Raw genomic sequence first — 19,249 nt, 5'->3', positions numbered from 1 at the left:
ATGTGAAAGAATCAAAAGTTCTGGGCCTACAACAATAGCAGTATCAGTGTCTTGTTTATGCTGATGCTCTCCTCTGACAGCTAGGTAAATCACAAATATCAGCAGCACTACCATTTGTCCAGTGATGGGATCAGATAGAGAAAAGGCACCCTTCCTATCACCAGCTTTTAGCACATTGTGTGCAGTGTCTCACAGAGTTATTAAATTATAAGCCAGTATGATGGGTTTGGGTTTTTTTTCAGGAGATTTTAATACTTCTTAACTAGTCTTTCTAAGTATACTGTAAGAGTACATTTACACTGAAAAGAAAAAAATAGCAGGAATTTGAAGTTTTATTGCATGCTAAAATCAGCACAGATTGGTATGTAAGAGGTAACCCTGTACTCCATTCCTGCAGTGGAGAAGTAAATTTGGATTAGAAATTAGCAAGGCAGGACAGCTAAAGAAAAAAAAAAAAGAAAAAAAAACTTTCTGACATTCTGGCAAATGTGATAAACCATCGGGTACCATAGGGTAAGCTTTTTTTTCTTTTTTCCTTTTAAGTACTGAACTGTGCCTATGTACACGTAAGCAAGATAAGATTTTGTAAGGAGAAGTGATATTAGATCAGCAAAATGCAGAAAGGACAGACATTTTCAGGTATACAAAACCCCCTTTTCAGGTCTGAAACAGCAAAGAGTTGAGGACTGTGAAGATATAATATATGTGAAGATATATAATTGGGAACAACTTCTAATGTGGTTATGTTACTTAATGAGGCAGGCTGACACAAAAAGATGTCTGGCACCTAGGGGGAAGAGGATGGTGTTATTTAGAGAAGAAATTATAGGGTAGGAAGCTACTGTGTGCCTGGGAGACTTAGGCTGTGCACAGATATTAAAAACAAAACGCTTAATAGGCAAAAACTTTAAAGTGGATAGAAACTCAGAATTTGATTCGGTTGCTTGACTGGACCTAGTAATCTAGAAAATGGGCCGTAACCAAAATCCCTATACAAATACCCTTTTAGTTCATTCAAGGTCCTGGACGTATACACATATTTGGTGACTTACAACGCCTCTATTGAAAATGGAAGAAGGAAGATAAGCATCTAAACGACCATTAAAATTCACATTGGTGTCTTAATGTCAAGCGTGGGATTAATTGCAAACACTGTGGGTTAGATTAGACAAGATTAATTCTCTGGATTTGAAACATCAGTGAGGTCTCCCCACTGCTGGTTTCTTTGTGATCTAAGAGAGAGGAACAAATCTGTGCAGGAAGCTTTGGGGATAAACTGAACCTAAACTAGACTTTGAAAAATATGCTTGTTTCCCCTTGTTCCCACCCCCTCTGACAATTTGTGACAAGATGATATAAAGCAGCATTTACCAACAACTTGTAAGAGATTAGGCAGTTGTCAAAAGAGATGTCAATACAGGCTTCAGCAATTGCTTCCTGAGAGATTTCAGAGAGAACCAGTAAGCTGCAGTTGGGTTTTGATAGCTCTCTACAGCTGTGCACAGCTGGTCAGATGTTATGTTTACCTGTATCTTTAGTTCTGGCTTGGTAAGTGATGGCTGGGGTGACAGTGAGGTATAATAACCATTCTTTATCTCTGTATATTATGAATTAGATGTCATCCATTATGAACCACCTCATCCCTCTCTCTAATTTTTCTTCATAACCGTATGTCGTGATTCCCACAAATAAAACCGTAATTACTGCTGCTTTTGTTTAACGTGATTTATAATTGCCATAATAGTAAGGTCTCCCCTGGTAACAGTAAGTGCTCACCGCTGACTTGCAGTACAGTTTTTCTGCAGCAAGCTTTCCCTGCTTGAGACTCATTGTCTCTAAAACAAACCTTTTTCTATTGTATGACAACACCAAAAAAAGTAGATGACCAATGCAGTCTAATTTTTCCAGATGATGACAATAGTCTCATAAATACTTTGGTTTAAGCAATTAGTCAGAACATGGGATTGTTTGAAGTGAATGATACAAGATACTCTTTGAGAGAAGGACAGTTATTTACAAGGGAAGCACACCAGGTTCCATTTCCCCCAAAACAGTAGCAAAGAAGGCCAGTGTGGGGCTTACTTTCTGATTTTTACTCTTTTATTTATGTCTTGCTTATGATTTCCAGCTCTGCACAAGCTTGTGCCTAAGGAGGTCTGGACACACATAGGATCACGTGTACGTCTGTAACTTCAAATTGTCTGCTACCTTTCTTTCCAGTTTCCTAGTTCCTAGTATTCACAGCTCGCCAAGCACTCCCCAAATTCTGGGATTCTCAGCCAGTCCCAGGAAAAAAAAAATGCATCTGGAAAACACAGCTAGGCTGATATAACTAACAGTTAGCTGCCATCAAAAGGAGGTCCTATTTCGCTCACTTCCAGCTTCCAGCTGTCTGTTCTCATCCCTCCTTTACACTCAATCCATCACTCATCCAACCACACTGTGAGACTGTTCAAGGAGTCAAACCAGTAGAAAACTCTCTTTACTTTCCTCTTCTACTTTTCTGCCATTTTGGATTCCTGAATCAGTTTACAGCATGGCTAGATAACCATCAACGGTGGCAAAAGGGAATCCATGGGAACACATGGTTACAGTTTGAGGGTAGACAGGCTCAAATTTAACGTAAGTAGTATTGCCCCCCTGGGCAATAGACATTTTGTAGCTTTCCCATTCCACAACACTCATTTCATTTAACAGAAAGAATATTTACCACTCTTCTCCGTTTCTGAAAAAGCACTGAGCATTGGAGGTCAATTGGTTTTGTTGTTGCTGCATTATTTTTTGGCCAGCTCAGTTCTCAGCCTGGTTCACCACTACTCCACACCAATGTGCTGTCCTAGGACAGCAGAGAAGGTGAAGCAATAGAGGTAGTCAGTGGGAAGGAGGACAGAGGGAAGGGACTCATCTTTTCATCAGTGCAGCCCAGGAGAATTAAAGGTGAAGTATTATACCCAACAAGGCAAGTGATAATATGAAAAGAAAATTTAAGAAATAGTTTGGAAAGTTCACTGTAATTCAAAATTTTTGGTGTTGAGTATAGGTGGGACCAGACAAAATCACCACATTTGCAGGAAGAAAAGTAAATTTTATGATTCAAGCATGAATACAAAGCCTTTTTTTTTTTTTTTAGCCTGTTTTTATTATATACCCAACCAATATCCTTAAATTTCTCATTCTCTGTGTACAGAAGCTTGAAAGTCTACCAGTGAGCAAAGAGACATAGAAAGGAAACATCAAAGAAAAAAAAAAAAAAAAGAAGGGTGGAGGGAAGGTGTAAGATTCTTTGTCACAACACTAATCATCAATACAATTGCATCATCATATGATGCATATTCCATAAATTTCTTTGGAAGTATGGCTATGGATAAGCTAAATGGGAAACTGACACATGCTGAGGCTTTGTCATTGCTGTACCTCATTTTCAGTAACTCTTGACTTGAGTAAGATTTCAAAGAACAAATTAGATCCCACCTTTTCAGAGGATGTATTAGCTGTATTTAAATTGTAGGACATTAGAACTTTTTAGCATATAGCCCTAGTTTTATTTCTTCACATTTTTAGTTTCCCTCTTAAAGTATTTTACCACCCTATTTGGAGGAGATAATGATGAAATTAATCCTGTTATTGAGTTGCCACTCTCTGGAAAGATCATTTCACATTTGGGGAGGAGTGGGAACAAATCAATCTGCTTATCGATTGATTAAAGGTGGGTTTTTGTAAGCAGCATTTTTAGAGGGCAGAGAAGATCAGAAGGACCTTGGGGAAGTCAGCATCTTCATCGCTGTCAAAGAGTCTACTCTTGTACCCTGACAGAGCTGAATTGTTAAGGAGCCAGTGTTCCTGTTCATTTATAATTTTTTTTAAATGTCAGTGTTTCCTATTCTTTTATTATAGTTGTGGGTTAATACATTAAAATTAAATGTATCTGATTTTTTTTCCCAGAAAAGACAAATTTTCTACTGAACAGACTTACAAAGTATTTTTTTATTTCAGCAGAAATTCATCATTTAAAGAGAAACTGAATTTTAAACACCTAGGCTCTGTCTATAGTCATAGAAAGAGACAAACAGTCCATAAGTTCTCTAAGACCTTCAGTGAAATTTATTAATCTTTGGAAGGGCATTATTAATTTTTTTCCTTTCAAAATGTGAAAGAAAGCTAACTCAGGTTAGCATGGCTCTTATAAATGCTCTAGTAAAATATTTAATTCTGATGAATTGGTACTTCATGATTTGGCGTCACCTCTTCCTTTTCTCCTCATTAGTAAATTATTTTCTATTTCTAAAATGTGATTGCTACAAGATGCCTGAGCATGTGTATCATTTTAAAGGACTCCACAACAGTCATTTTGATGCCATGCTGTACCTGTTATCGACCGCAATTTTTTGTCTGTGGAATTTTAATTAACTTCTCAGAAAACTGGACAGTAATTTTATTCTCGAAGAACTAAATTTACAAAATATTTAACATCAAGTTTTATAACTAAGTTTAACAAATGAAAAAAACTTGGGTTTTGGACTGTTCTATAATGATCCTCAACTGATACTATGGTGATGTTGGCATTTTTGTCTCAGTCTTGTACAGATTGTTAATGTACCTTGAAAATGAATGATTTGGTGAATAACCAAGATGAAGAATTGCTTGCTGAGTAATGAATTGAGTAGAATTGTTTTGGTCTGTGAAACCAAGATAAATTTCAAGGATAATATTATTTTCAACAGAGGACAGCCTATGTTGCACATAATCAATGCTCACAGGAAAACTTCACAGAATCACAGAATCAAAGGGGTTGGGAGGGACCTCAAAAGATCATCGGGTCCAGCCCCCCTGCCAAAGCAGGCTCCTTAGAGCAGGCTGCCCAGGTAGGCGTCCAGACGTGCCTTGAATATCTCCAGAGGGAGACTCCACAACCTCCCCGGGCAGCCTGTTCCAGTGCTCTGTCACCCTCACTGTGAAGAAGTTCTTTCACATGCTGGTGCGGAATTTCCTGTGCTCTATCTTGTGGCCATTGCCCCTTGTCCTATCCCCACAAACCACTGAGAAGAGGTTGGCCAAATCCCTCTGTCTCCCACACCTCAGGTATTTATACACGTCGATAAGATCCCCTCTCAGTCTTCTCCAGGCTGAACAGACCCAGGTCTCGCAGCCTTTCCTCACAGGGAAGATGCTCCAGGCCCCGTATCATCTTTGTGGCCCTCTGCTGGACTCTTTCCAGGAGTTCCCTGTCTTTTTTGTACCGATAAACTTTGGATAAAATACTTAGCTTGTTGCAGCCAGTGAGACGTTTTCTACAAAGTTCTGAGATGCATTCATTCCCTGAATCTACCACAGACTTCTAAGGCAATTCTTCAATAAGTCACTGAAGCTCATTCAGTATAAAGCAGACGTTTAGCTGCAGCAACACGAAACTTCCATTATCTTCCTCCAGTACTGTTGTTTGTTTATGTTGCTCTTACTTGTACACGATGAAACAGATTAGAATACTGATCAAAGAGAAAAATAGTATCTCTCCTCAAAAAAAAAAAAAAATCCATATGTGTGAAAAACACAGAGCTGATTCATGACACGGGTGCCCAAATTACTGTGCTAGCACAGTGAAGACTTTGATGTAAAGGGAGAAGGGGAGTGCTTATACTAGGAATGTTATCTTCAAAAGCAGGTAAAACTATAACCTGATTTTCTCAAGGATAGCTTTGTTCTTGTCCTGATTTGAGGTCGTCTAGCCTGTCAATAGGAGCTTCAATTTTTACCCATTCTGGATGGCATTTGAGCTCACACTTATCTTTCAATATGTGGCTAAATACTATTACATTCAAATCATGAGCCTTACTCCTCAACAGATCTTAAGCATGTGCTTTAAATATTGTCATATTTACAAATACTGTCTTGAGAGGAAATGTTTTTCTTAACTGTCAGTTGTAAGAGAAGAGATTTTTTTTTCCCTGTCATCTTTGTAGAATGCTTTGCAAAAGGCAACTGATAACTGTATTTGGACTTTGGACATCTACGCAGTGCAGACTGAAATATGAGTAACACCACCGTTAGCAATCAGCAACAATAAGAAATTTTAAAAAACATACAATTAATATTACAGCTTAATATAAAGTATTGTAATCTTCAGAACTAGACCTGTCTTCCTAAAATGCACAGCAAATATTCTGTCAAGAAGAAAATATATTACAGAAGACATAAAGGGAATATGCAGAGAAAGAACTGAGAATTACTGATCAAAGCAAAAGGCTTTACCTGGAAGTTGATGACTGGTAGGAAAATCTGAATGCTGGAAGCTTTGCCCCAGGCCAGCAACCTCCTCCAAGCATTATTTCCCTCAGGAAAGGTCCTGTTCCAGAGGATGTCATTCCTAGAGTACACTTGGGGTTGCTTTTTTGATCTAGGATAAAAAATTTATATGACTGTCTTTGAGTTGGTAATGGCAGTGACACAAGGTCACCCACTCATGACATGAAGTTTCTGGGGAAAAATTTTATCTGAGAACACATCACTTCTCTTTATACAAAAATTAGCAAAATCGATTGTTTCAAATAGAATGAAATAAAAGAAAACTAAACATTTATCAATGTCGAAACATTATCAGAATCCTTCTGGTGACGGAAGAGGATGTGTCGTTGATTTTACTTTGAAGTAAATGTGATCAGAATTTCTAACTTCTGCACAACAAATCTGGAATCCTGCTTTCACCAACTGTGGCTTTGAAAATATGTGTGTGTATATATATATGTATATATGTATAGAGGTTCCATTTTATAGAACAAAGTGCACAGTTCTGAACTAATTCCGCTATGTAATAAGAGGTCAAACATCCTTTCGTAATTTCAATAAATGATCAGTTGGCTGCAAAGGGCTTTTTCTCCTTTTATCTTTCACAGCTTCTCCACTAATGACTCTGATAGTGCCTTTTCATGGAAGAATGCTGCAATATGATGGGTAACAGTAAATTTAGATTACTCCTGCAGAAATATACTGCTTGGGAACAGAATTGAATTACGGTTTTGGATTCTGATCCAAATTTGCCAGTGGAAATATTTTTTATATAAAACCAATACTTTTTGACACAGAGTTTTCATATGTCTCTATTTAAAAATAAAACAAATCTGTATTTAGTCTCAATACATTACTTCAAAATGAATGGCCAGAAGATTTTGCCTTGAAAATGTAAATTCATTATACAACCCTTTTTTTTAGCCAAGTTTTAGTAACTAATTCAATGAACTGCTAATGCCATAAGTTCCAGTCATTAACTATAAATCATTAAATGAACAGGCTAACAATGTTTTGAACCTGAGCTTCAAACGTACTTATAGCATTTCAACAACTATAACTTTCAGCTGCTATTGAGAAGGGGAAAAGTTGTGGTGGGCAAGCAAGACAGAACAACAAAGATCTTTTCATCTCATTTTCAGATTTCTCTCTTTTTTTTAAGTTACTTAGAGTATGGTTTTTTTTTCTCATTAGAATAAAATAAAGCAGAATTTACTACCTAAAAAAAATAAACTGACAACTGGAAAAAAAAATGCTGAGAAAAGATAAAAATAAAAGGATATAAAAGCTGTAGGTACCTCATGTAAGTACTGTTAGCAAGAACTGCTAAGAAGTGTTATTAGCAGAGGTAATATTAGCCAAAAAAGTATTATGACTAAATTATTTTATTAAGATATGAAATACATACTAAAACTCACAGTATTTTTTTGTAAAGCATTAAGAATCATTATATAGATGTAAGTTATTGTTTATTGTAGCAACATAGTCTCTTTTAAAGCTCACTTTTAAAAATATTTTCTATTTTAAATAGAAAAATCTTGCCAGAAAATTTTTAGTGGTTAATATTAAAAAGTAGAAAACCATCTCCCCACACTGGCTATAACATAGAATTAACTTTGGATATTATTGTGTTTAAATAGCTTTTTCCTAGGATTTTATGTTTCTTTTGCTCCACTAAACCTGGACCATATGCTGGATGCAATTAAAATATAACGCACTTCAAACTGAGACCTAACAACTGGAATTTAGTCACTGACAATATGGGATGGTGTTACTTCTATTTGATGAGGCATTTTGTTTTAATTTCAAGTCACCTGTATACAGGTGAAGCATTTTTTATGGATAGTCCTGGAGAGGGAAAGCTTCTCTCTTTTGCCAGACCAGACACAATATATGTAAGTGCAGTATAAACATTTTCCACATCATCATGTTTCCCAACAGGACCACTTCTGAGTTGAGAAATTTTATCTTTTGGTCTTGATCTTGATTTTTATGCCAGAGTTTCCTGAAAAAAAAGCATTGCCTGCTGGATGCTATGTACGGGTGGGGTCCCTTCTTCCCGTATGGATCAAGAGCACCAGTTCCTAGTTCTTCTCAAATTAACATGCCTCAGGCTACACCTCCCTCTTCTTTCAAATCCATCCCAAGGAGAGCACTGAAAGAAAAGAAGACCCTCACTATCGAGAATATGGAACATACTTTGTTCCTGCCTCATTTAGATAGTAAATGTTTTCAGAAAGGACTATCTTTAAATGTCTTGTTTACTATTTAGCATGCTAGCAGAGCTTAAGCCCAAGTATTTATCCTATATCAATTACCCACCACGTAATCATGAATATGGAATAGTGGACTTGGTTACTTGTCCACCGGACAGGACAGCTTTAGTCATGCTGTTTTAGGACTCTGCTGTCTTCCTCTTCTGGAGGCCACTGGGTCACTTTCTGATATGTATGAGAAGATTTCAGCAGGTCTCTGTAAGATTATATTTCTTCCTGTGTAAATCTTGAATATCACCAGCTGCATATGGCAAAAGATCATTTATAGTGTTAGGCATCAACATAGTCTGACTTACGTTGCTCTGGAAGAAAACAGAATAATCCCCAGTTCTTTGGGACTACAGATGCCCACACTGCAGTGGAAAGGGAGGTAAACTCCCTCAGGAAAACTTCATAAGTATTTTCAAGGATTAGATTTTAAACTTTGTTGCCTAAATCAGATATAAATTTCATGTGAATGTTCTTGCAAATCCATGTCGGAGTCCACCTATGTTACCCAGGGACTCTACTGCACAGCCAGTAATTAAATCCAAAGCTTCTAAAAACTGTATGGAGATACTGGATATAGTAGCTGGAAAATTGAACTTATTTTTCAGTTTATCCTGATAGCAAAAATAGTTATTAAAGACTTCCAGGGAAACAGAGGGGTGTGCAGCATGTATGTTGAGATGGAGCATATCTTTCATTGACCTAAACCTTTCTCTCAATGAAAGACAAATTTTTCTGCCAAAGAAAAAGCTATTTACCATATTTTATGACTTCAGCTAATTTTAAATTCAAAACAAAAATACCATTTTAAAATGCCAAAACATTTTGTTTGAAAATTGTCAGAATGAAATATTTTGATTTTTTTTTTAAATTTTGTGAAAACCTATTAAAACAGGAAGCTGTACCCACAAACACTCATTTCCTAAAACTGATTAATCATTAATTTGGTATTCTCTAAAGAAAATTCACTGTTCTGTGAGTCCAAAGACAGGTTCCTACCCATTGAACCATTCTTCCTGTCTAACAAGTTGTTGATATTACAGTTATCCTCCCCTCAAAAAAGTTCAGCTGTACTTCCATCGCTAATATTGGCCTTAAAGGTCTTTTAACTTTTAAATTAAAGAGAATCTTTTTGAAATGAACAAGAAAATCACTCTTTAATGCATTTGAAATTTTCTCGAGGAAGTCTTATATTAACTAAGAGGAAAGAGTTTTTGGTTTTTTTTTTAAGTTAAACCTAATTATAGTATCTGAAAGTATAGCTTCTTTGAACTCTCATTTCATACAGGAAGGGAGGAGGAGATCCTTAGTATTTTTTTCATGGGAAAACAAGTCTTGATCTATACACGTTTGGTTAACCAATTTTAATGGAGTCTGTGTTTCCTGTGTGTTCCTAAAGAGGCTCAAGAGAAAAATATTTGTGTAGCGCAAATGCCATCGAGGTGTATTATCCTAGGGTAAAGGGGGAGAAGTGCAGTATCTATGAACTTTTAAAGACTAAAATACTGTATTCAAACAAGTATTCTAAAGTTTTAGCAGACTTCTTTGGCTGGATATTAAGGGGATTATCTCAAAGAAAACATGGTTACTCTTATCTGAAACTTCCAGATCTAGTCAGAATTCAGAGGTGATTGGAGACTTCTTCTGCTGATACTGCACTGTGTTTACAATGGACATTATCTTGGCTTGCAGCTCCCCACACCACACAATGTGAGTTTTCATTGTTGTTCCAATGAAAAGGGAAATTTCAGGGACAATGGCTGTGGTGCTGTGCAGTTTGCCCACCTCTGTAGAACAATTACTGCACTCAGAGCTCTACTGCAGCACCAGGCAGCAGCGAGGAGAAGGTGTTTTATGATCATCTACAAAACTAGTTTTCTTACATTCAGCGCCAGAGCAATACCCCATCTGCACAGTTCTATGTCCCTGCTAAATAGCCCATCTTACCACTTCCTAGCCCCAGTGCAGTGAAGCCTGTCTCCCTCCCAGGCAGGGATGTTCTATAGCCACCAGGGCAAAGAGCTTCACACAGATTTCTCAGGAACCACCACACGTTTATAATAACATCTACATTTCTTATCTGTTAACATTGTGGGAGAAAGCTATTACTGAAAGCCAAAGAGTTCCACAGGAAGGAGCTCTGTGTTGAAACCCAAAAGGTGCTGAATGAAATGAACAACTGAGTCTGAAACACTCTGCTGAGCAGGAGGTGCACTCAGTGGCAGAGGAGACCCTGCACTGCTGAAAGCTGGTGGAGTCCTTCGGCTCCTGTGCCTGACACATTCAAAAGTCACCTCGGATCAAGGCAGCAATCTGTGTTCCTAGAGTGCCAACAGCTACAGCCCAGACAAGAATTTAAAAGAGAAAACGCAGGGCAATCTGTATAAGAATTTATAAGCTAGGAAGAAGCAAAGTGTGCTCAAGAAGTAGACTGTATGTAATTCTCAATATGTCAACATGTCATTACCTCAACAGGCCAACACGACTGTGCCATAGTTCTGCTCTTGCTCTGGGTGAAGGCTGGAAAACCAAGGTACTGTTAGCAAAACCATTGTAGACAGTGGGGTTTTGGGGGTGGCTACACACCTGGGCTTTCAGTGATGTTTCTGCGGGTGTCCCCATCTCCTGTCCCACCACCAGCCAGGTCTGCAGCAGGGACGTGCCTGCATCCACCAACAGTGAGGATCCTCCTGTGAACTGCAGATAGGAGTTCAGTGAATAACACAGAGAGATGCTGGAATAGCCTTCAAATTATAGACTTATGTTATTAATGAACTTGAAAGGTAATTAACTTATTTCAGGCCTGGACGAAAATGTTACATTTGAGTTGGGAAGTCCCTAGATGAATTCTTTCAGTGTCTTTATCTGCTGTAAGTGTGCTGTTAATTCATGTATGCTTGAGTTTACTCATCTGTGTCATGAGGTTGATGGTACTTAGAAATATATCCCCCAACAGCTTGGCAAGGGTCTTTTAAAATGGCACAATGCTGAAAAATGCTAATTATAATCATCCCCATCACTGTGCCCACCCCAAGTAATTATTACATTGCAGAAATAAAGTAATTCTACTGGAATAATGGCACAATCTATTTATGTAGGGATTGTTTTCTACATATGTCTCAATCTTCTCCACATATAAAAATAATGTGAGCTGAAATTATTCCTTTTTTATCCAGTTTTGAATTTTAATGAGCAAGAATGCCACAAGTTTATGAAATTTTTAAAACCAAAAGATGAATTAGATTAATAGGCTTCATAACCCTCCATATTCTGGCAAAAGGTGCTGTGGAAACTTTTAGGTAAATAGCATTTAATTTAATTTAATTATTTAACGGTATAGTGCATCCATTTCAGCTCAAAAGGGATAGTGGTTAAAATACGGAGGCTGGGAATTCTAATATCCCCATGCAAATTTTCAATATATTCTTAAGCAATTCAATTTTTAAAAGGGTATAAACCAACATAATTTTGCTGCAAAGCCTGATTTTATGCCAATTTGTAGATGCAGAAGCTGGTCTTGCAACACATGCACAGTTCTTTTTTCTTTAGCGTTGTCCTGGAGAGACATGAAACTAAACTAATATTGTAGCTTTCGTAAGTTCATCATTTAGAAGAATTGTGAGCAGATTCAGTTGCTGATAAAAGGAAAAAAGCTGCAGATAAGGGGACAAATTCACTGCCTGGGCTGTGTGCAGACCCTACAGCTGGAATAGGAGAAGATAGTGAAGGTTAGAAGCACTCTAGTCCATTAAATGTGTCTGGAGCCTGACGGTCAAAATAACCTGTGCTTCCAACTAGTACCAAATGTGGGTTTACTGGGCGAAACGTGATGGGACTGCAACTACCACTGGTACTGCCCAGTGCGGTGAAGATGCTGTACCACGTCCAAGGTGCAGCTGCTCACTGTCTGCCCACTACTGATACACATACACCATAGACATGAGCAGCAGGCAGGCTGCCACACTCATTGCCTTGTGCACCAGTGGGAGCATTTAGCATGAATCTGCTGTAGAAAAGCTGTTTCAGGGAAAGGGGTTGTGAAATGCCTGGGGTCTTGTGCAGGAGGTCTGAGCTGCTGGGGAAGGTGGGTAAACAAAACCTTCCACTTTTTATCTTCTGTCACTGTAGCTGCCTCTGCCCAGTCCTTTGCTTTCATAAGCATAATGCCAACTCATTAAATTCTAATTAGAATTAAATGCTTTAACTCCTTCCTCACCACTCTGACCCTCCAGCTGTCTGGTTCTCATGTTATTTTCAGCCCTTCCTGGCTCCTCCTTGGATCCTCATCTTCTCCTCAGCAAGGTGAGAGGCCAGCAGGCTTTGCTGTTGAAAGCACTCTACCAGAACACTTCTAATAATCGTCTCTTGTGCTCGTATTTTTAGATGCCAAACCAGAAGTTTCACTGCACAAGAAAAGAAAGTAATTTACAGCTTCGTGTAGAAACACAGCCACTTCCAGTTCATTTGTTTTTCATCTTGATTATCAACACGTTTGTCATATCTCTGTAATTTATTCATTATCTTTAGTCGAGGAATGTGAAAGGGAGGGGTAGGAGTGAAGGAGGAGATAAGTGCACTTGTCAAAATGTGAAACAGATGCTCTAACAATGATTGGAGACAATTAATGTTCTCAGTGAGCATCAACAAGCAAGGTCCGTGGATTGCCTCAAATTTCTGCAGCAAACAGCCTTTTGGAAAATGCAAATACGGAGCCTTTATTTTTCCAGGCACGTGAGAGGATGCCTTGTTGGTAATGAGCTGTCCTAAGGAACTTCGCATTGCTGCTTGACAGTGCGGCTGTTCTGATCACTGCCGGCCTGGATTCGAGCGCAGCACCAGGAGGGGTCTGTAGGGCTGGTATCAGAACTAACGAACCTGTCACCACTCCCTCCCCCTGGTTCAGGCTCAGCATGTAAAGCAAAGCACTTAGCACGTGTTTAACCTTGGGTTACTCAAAGTCAATAGCACCTAAGAAGCAGGTAAAGCCGGGCACGTGCACTGTGATTGCCAGGGTAGGCAGGCAGCTAGCAAAGGTCTTTGCTGTGCTCAGGTCTTCTGTTACTCGCTGGGGAATGCCCCCATTTTTAGAGAGCTCTAAAGGGAAGGTCGCTCATTTGGTCTTGCATCCAGCACCAGAGAAAAATCGGTACAGCCAAGGAGTCAGAGTCAGACTTCAGCCTGTATCACTTTGGGGAATTGGCAATGAATTCCAATCAAAATAAATAACTGTAACAAGAAAGGGGAAAAAAAATCAATAACAAATAGATGTGATCTAATTACTAACATCTGTAGTAATAGTTTATTGTTCCACGCCACACGTAACTTTCATCTTCCCTCTCTGCACTCTGTCAATTTAATTTTCCCTTCTGCTGTTCTGCTATCTAAAATGATCAAACACCTACCATGCCCTGGAAAGTACACCAATTAAAAGCTGCATTTAAATCTGCCTGAATGTGCCTGTCATAAAGTTAATTGGAATAAACACATATTTGATATGATATTGTTTGAATTCTGCTCCAAGCCAGAGTATTGCCCATCACAAACTTTCTTTTTATTGATTTATATTCTTATTCTTCTCAGTTTTCCTCCTTTTATTTCATTCTTCCTATTCAAAAGATTTTTTTTCCATCATTCCACAGCCCATAGATAACATCTGCATTTTGAAGGAGCTTATAAAAGGACGCTTTTAAAACCTGAGTAATGGTTTATTTATAATACATTCAGTTACTTCTCTGCTAAATTTATTTGTAGTTGGGTCAGTAGCAAATGGATGTGTTTTTTTTGTTGTTGTTGTTGTTTGTTTGTTTTGTTTTTTGGGTTTTTTTTTTCATAGGAAAATAGTGCAAATGTAAGGTAACTCAGGCAGGGACCAAGGGTGAGAGGCACAATTTAATAGCATCTCCCTAGGGACTGAAGGGGGAACCCCTGGTCATGCTTCTTCTGCCTACTCCTCCACAGCACAGGAGCATGCACGGAGCCACTCATGCCATCCTGTATCCTTTCACGTACACACATTCCTTAGGGAATGAAAGGGGTTTCTTCACCAAGGGCCCACACTCAGGCCCTCATATAACAGCCAGCAGGGGGCCTGTCCTCCAATGGCCTGTTACACACAGTATATGGCAATGGCTTCTGGGTCATACATAAACCAGCATATTTTTACATGCCATGTAAAAGAACACTTTATTTCTGTTTGCCTCAAGCCTGCTACCATGTCTATTATAAGCAGGAAAAAAAAACATACATCATCCAGCTAAAACTATTACCAGAGTTTACTTAATGGCTGTCATTCGTAATTTTCTTTTCAGTGTTCAATGACTTCAGTCCAGCGAAGTACCAACATTACAGGGATTTAAGGCAGCACGTATGTTAGCCTATGGCCACCACTGCATAAACTGTGGATAGATGCACAGCCAACTGATAAGAGAAATTGATGCCTGCAGCAATGGGAGCACGCAGATTTGATCAGCAAGCAAATCAATCGTTGCATGAGAAAAACATGTCAAAAACAAATCCTCGTCCCTCTACTGCTACTGGGTTTTGAGTCTTGGGTGTTTCATAAGCTTACGTGATTCAACCAATTTAAAAGGAGACAGCACACTAATTTTTCTCTTCAGCACCTTATCTTCTGGAATGAATCAGCTATCTGAATGCATGGATTAAGCTGCATTGTTATCACTGGACCTATATTAGGAACAAATTTGATTCAGGTATGAATCGTTCATGTAAATGATGGGGTATGACATTTTTAATCATGCAGATGTGACTTTAAAATACGTATTGGGAAACTGTCTAGGAAAGAGTACAGGTTTCCCCAGTCATCAGGTGTATGTAGCAACTAGGCATGACATGCAGCATGAATTCAGTGTGAAAAAAAACACCTCATCATTCTCAAAGGGCATGGCAGTTCCAGTGCATGCATGAAATGTATATTTCTTCTCTAGTAGTAGCTCACGTTGAGGTAATCTATTTATCCTTTCCAGCACAGGCACATTTATTAGCAGAGTTAATAAGACAGTCTTTGTCAGAACATATTGTCTGTTGTCAAAAAATTTAAGGATTAACACTGTATTGCATGTCTGAATAGAATTGCTTTCCCATAAGATTTGTTATACCAAGTTAGTTACATGGTCCAGCAGGTCTGGTGCCCTGCCAGATGGCAATAAATAAATGGCAAACAAAATTTCACAGAAAAGTTTAATTCTGGGACACCATCTCACTCCAACGTGTGTTATGTACCCTGATAACTGTTGCAGCACAGCACGTGGGAGGAAACATTTCCTTCCGACCTCCACAGGCAGTTAGTTTAAGCCCTGAAACCTGGCATTTGATTACCCTTATCATAGCTACAAGGACCATTATCAGAGATTCTTCCAGGATTTCTACAGCCTTATCACATCTCCGATTATGATAAGGCAACAGTAAAGCATTCAGAAGCCTCTGTAGTAAGATGAATTAGATGAAGTAGATTTCAGTACTAAGAGCTTGATAAAGGAATATGTTCTCCTACCCCTGATCATTTGTAAATACGTAGACTCTAATAACTAATTATATTTGATTTTCAGGAGATTATTTTTCTGGGATTCTGTCAACAAAGATTTTCTTTCAGATGTGCTCCTAACTTCTCGGAAACATTCAGTTCATGGTTTCCAGACATTCGGTAAATGCCCGGAGGAAGGTCTTTTTTATGTGATGCGTCGTCCCTCAGTCTGAACTAATTAACTGATACAAATGTGGAAAATATCCATTTTGCCATGGTGTTGAACTTTTCAAATCTTTCCATTTAGAAGATCAGAAACAATCCAATCAAACTGCTTGCCACCTGGCTTCTCCTCATCACTTTTGCAGTGGAATTAAATAAAATTATCATTTCCAATTTGAAAATAGAAATGGAAACTAATTATTCAACAGTGACCTGGATGGCCCTTTAATTAATGCTCTATGTTCGCCCAAAACACAACTGGTTTGAATTTTATGCTGGGTTTCTTCTCCTAAAAGCGCTTTGTGCTCTCATGCAGAGGCCGGGAGGGAGCTTGGGGGGGGTGGGAAGCAGGGAGGATTGTTTTTTTACCCCACAGCATCCCCTACTGTTGCTTTTAGGAATGGTATTGATTCATTTAAAAGGCAATTTCACGCGGTTCTCATCCAGGAGGAAGGCAGCCCAGACCGGTCACAGGCTTTTCAGCCGAACTGCAGGAGCGGGAGTGGAAAAATAGAAACACTTAGTGTCCCCAAGAGACTCACAGGTGGTGCTTCAAGGGAAAACTACTGCCCCAAAAAGTTATGTTTCACTAACAGAAAATCTCAGTGGCTAACTGGAGCAGCAATTTCCTAAGGAACCCTGACCTCAATGACAAGGGACAATTTTTTGCTTTGTTTTGTAAGTACCTCTACGGCTATTCAAAAATTTGGAACATTCCTGAATGCCTTAAAACTGAAATGTACTCTCAGTAAATCCTTTTCTCCCAAAGGAACCAGTAAATACAACTTTTAATTTTCATTTCTAGGGGTATCTTTTTTTCTATATGTATGAACAAAAATTTGAAAAAATATACATGCAGGTGGAGGCAGGGGTCTGAATATGCAACTGCTGATTTCTCTGCATCTTTCTTTCCTTATCTATTAAATTGGGTTAACAGTACTTCTGCACCTCCCAGGAGTGTTGTAAAGCCCTACTCATTAAAGTTTGTAAAGTATTTTGAGATCCTTGATTGCTGATGCTACACAAGTGCAGAAATACATCACTTGATAGATATGAACGGCAATTCACCCTCAGACTCAACAGTGTTCAGTAAGGGAGCAACTGAAGAATATCAAATGCTGCAGGCTCAGATGAAAGTGAGCTCATCAAAATAAACGTTTTACCAGAGGCTTCCAAGCACCTTGCTTCCTACAGATCAGACGAAGAGTTCATCCCCTTCTCTGCTTGACAACAGAGAATAAGCCACAGCACTGCACATCACAAACAGTGGCTGTAGCATTCTTCTCTGCTGGAGAGTTTCACTTTATTGTAGATCCCCATTAACTGATGAATTGAGGTCAGAATGGTTCATGTTATCCCTGTGAGTATAGAAAAGAGCTAGGCCCAAACATGGAAACAAAACAGACTTTCACTATGAAAAAGGAATCAGGTATAGTGATATCTGTGAATACTGCCTTGTAAAAGGGTCCTTTTCCGCCATTTGCTATTCTAATTAAAGGAAGAAGCTTGTGAAGAAAACACTTTTGAATATGGCTGGAGAGCTCACATACATTTCTATCTGATCTACAGAAGAGAGATTTCTGCATCTTCAGTTCTAGGAAAAGCAACACAAATCCATGAACTCTTCTCTAATTTTAGAATTTTATATTGTCACAGTAACCTGTGCCCCTTCTGGAGATAATCTAGATGTCTGGAACAACAAAGTCTCTAGTGCATTCATGAGTTCCCAGTAATCCTCAGTCTCTGGAATAAAAGGTGTTCATGAGATAGGACTTCTTGTTTTTGACCAACCTATTCAGATTTTCTGTACCTGCAAACTTGAAACCTAGACCACACAAACTGACCCAATTTGGTTTTGGTCAAAAGAAGTCTGATGATGAAATCTCTTGCACATACTTCAGCTGGACAAGAACTAGTTCAATCATAGCTTATTTCAAGACAAGCCAACTGTCTTACACTTGAGTTCAAAGAAGCCTAAAGGAAGCAGAAGCAGCTAGTTCAGCTTCAGATCAGCCCTGACTTCCTCCTCATACTGAGCACTACTGCACCTATCTAAGAGGGAAAATGCCATTCTATACCTTAAATAAAGATGCTGTGCCTAAAACCTGATCCAAACTACTTTTACATCTGAAGCAACATTTCAAACACTTTTGAATCAGCACTTCAGCTTGTAACAAGTTTGCTAAGCCTATGGAGGTTTAGAAGGCAAACTGACAGATGAGAGGCACAACTTATCTGCTAAGCACCTTCTACTCCATTGATTTACCAGGCCAGACTGAACGAATGCTTTTAGCTTGATTCTTACTCAAAATGCAAGTTGTCTGAATGATGGTTTAACCAGCAAGTTGACAGAAATGATTTGTAAACAAAAGAAAGTAATCTTGAAAACTGAGGAGGAAGATAGTATTTCCTTTCCCTTCTAGCTTTATTTTTGAGCCTGTTATTTATTTTCTTTCTTTCTTTCTTTTTTTGTTTGATTCAAACAATACATGAGCAAGCGAACTATTCCTTTCTAGTCCTTTCTTTAAAAGAGATTAATTATTTCCATTGTTAACTAAAAGGCTTTCTTCTAATTAAATGAAATTATAAGGCATTCACCAGTGGCATTACAGTAGTCAATAAACTAATTAGGGTTGTGGCAAATTAGGGAAAAGTCATCAACTGATCTTAGGACCATGATTTAGAAAACTCTAAGAACGTGATTTTCTCATTCTTTGAGAAAGCAAGGAAGAGCTTGCACATACTTTTAGTCACTGTTTAGAATGCACAGAAAAAATATTTGTCCTTTGAAATGAGCAGAGTGGCTCCAGAAATTTCTGGCTGCATTACCTACATTCACTTGGTATATCTTTATGTCATTTGCTTTTTTCAATTGGAGTAGAAGGAAAAGAAAGGGTAGAATTTTCTTTTTCTATTTTTTTTAATTGCACTATTGCCCTCTAAAATTCTATTTCAGTTGAATCAAAATCATTCCAAATACTAAAAGTAGTATTTTTTCCTTTCA

At 38.4% G+C, this 19,249-nt stretch overlaps 1 protein-coding gene across 1 annotated transcript in view; it reads right to left on the bottom strand.

Annotated features, from left to right (window-relative positions):
• Nucleotides 1-19,249, bottom strand: part of LOC308196004 (uncharacterized protein) — a 214,890-nt gene that overhangs the window by 193,483 nt on the left and 2,158 nt on the right. Inside the window, exons 2-4 of the mRNA XM_080594358.1 lie at nt 11,130-11,240; nt 11,011-11,063; nt 6,247-6,391 (exon numbers count right to left, since the gene is read on the bottom strand). Coding sequence (XP_080450484.1) covers nt 6,247-6,391; nt 11,011-11,063; nt 11,130-11,240 — 309 coding nt within the window. The remainder of the gene's footprint in view (nt 1-6,246; nt 6,392-11,010; nt 11,064-11,129; nt 11,241-19,249) is intronic.

Source organism: Anser brachyrhynchus, assembly GCF_964034855.1.
Source record: "Anser brachyrhynchus genome assembly, chromosome: 5".
NCBI classification, from domain to species: domain Eukaryota; kingdom Metazoa; phylum Chordata; class Aves; order Anseriformes; family Anatidae; genus Anser; species Anser brachyrhynchus.
The sequence above is the reverse complement of the archived record's forward strand: the minus strand, read 5'-3'. Positions and strand labels throughout refer to the sequence as shown.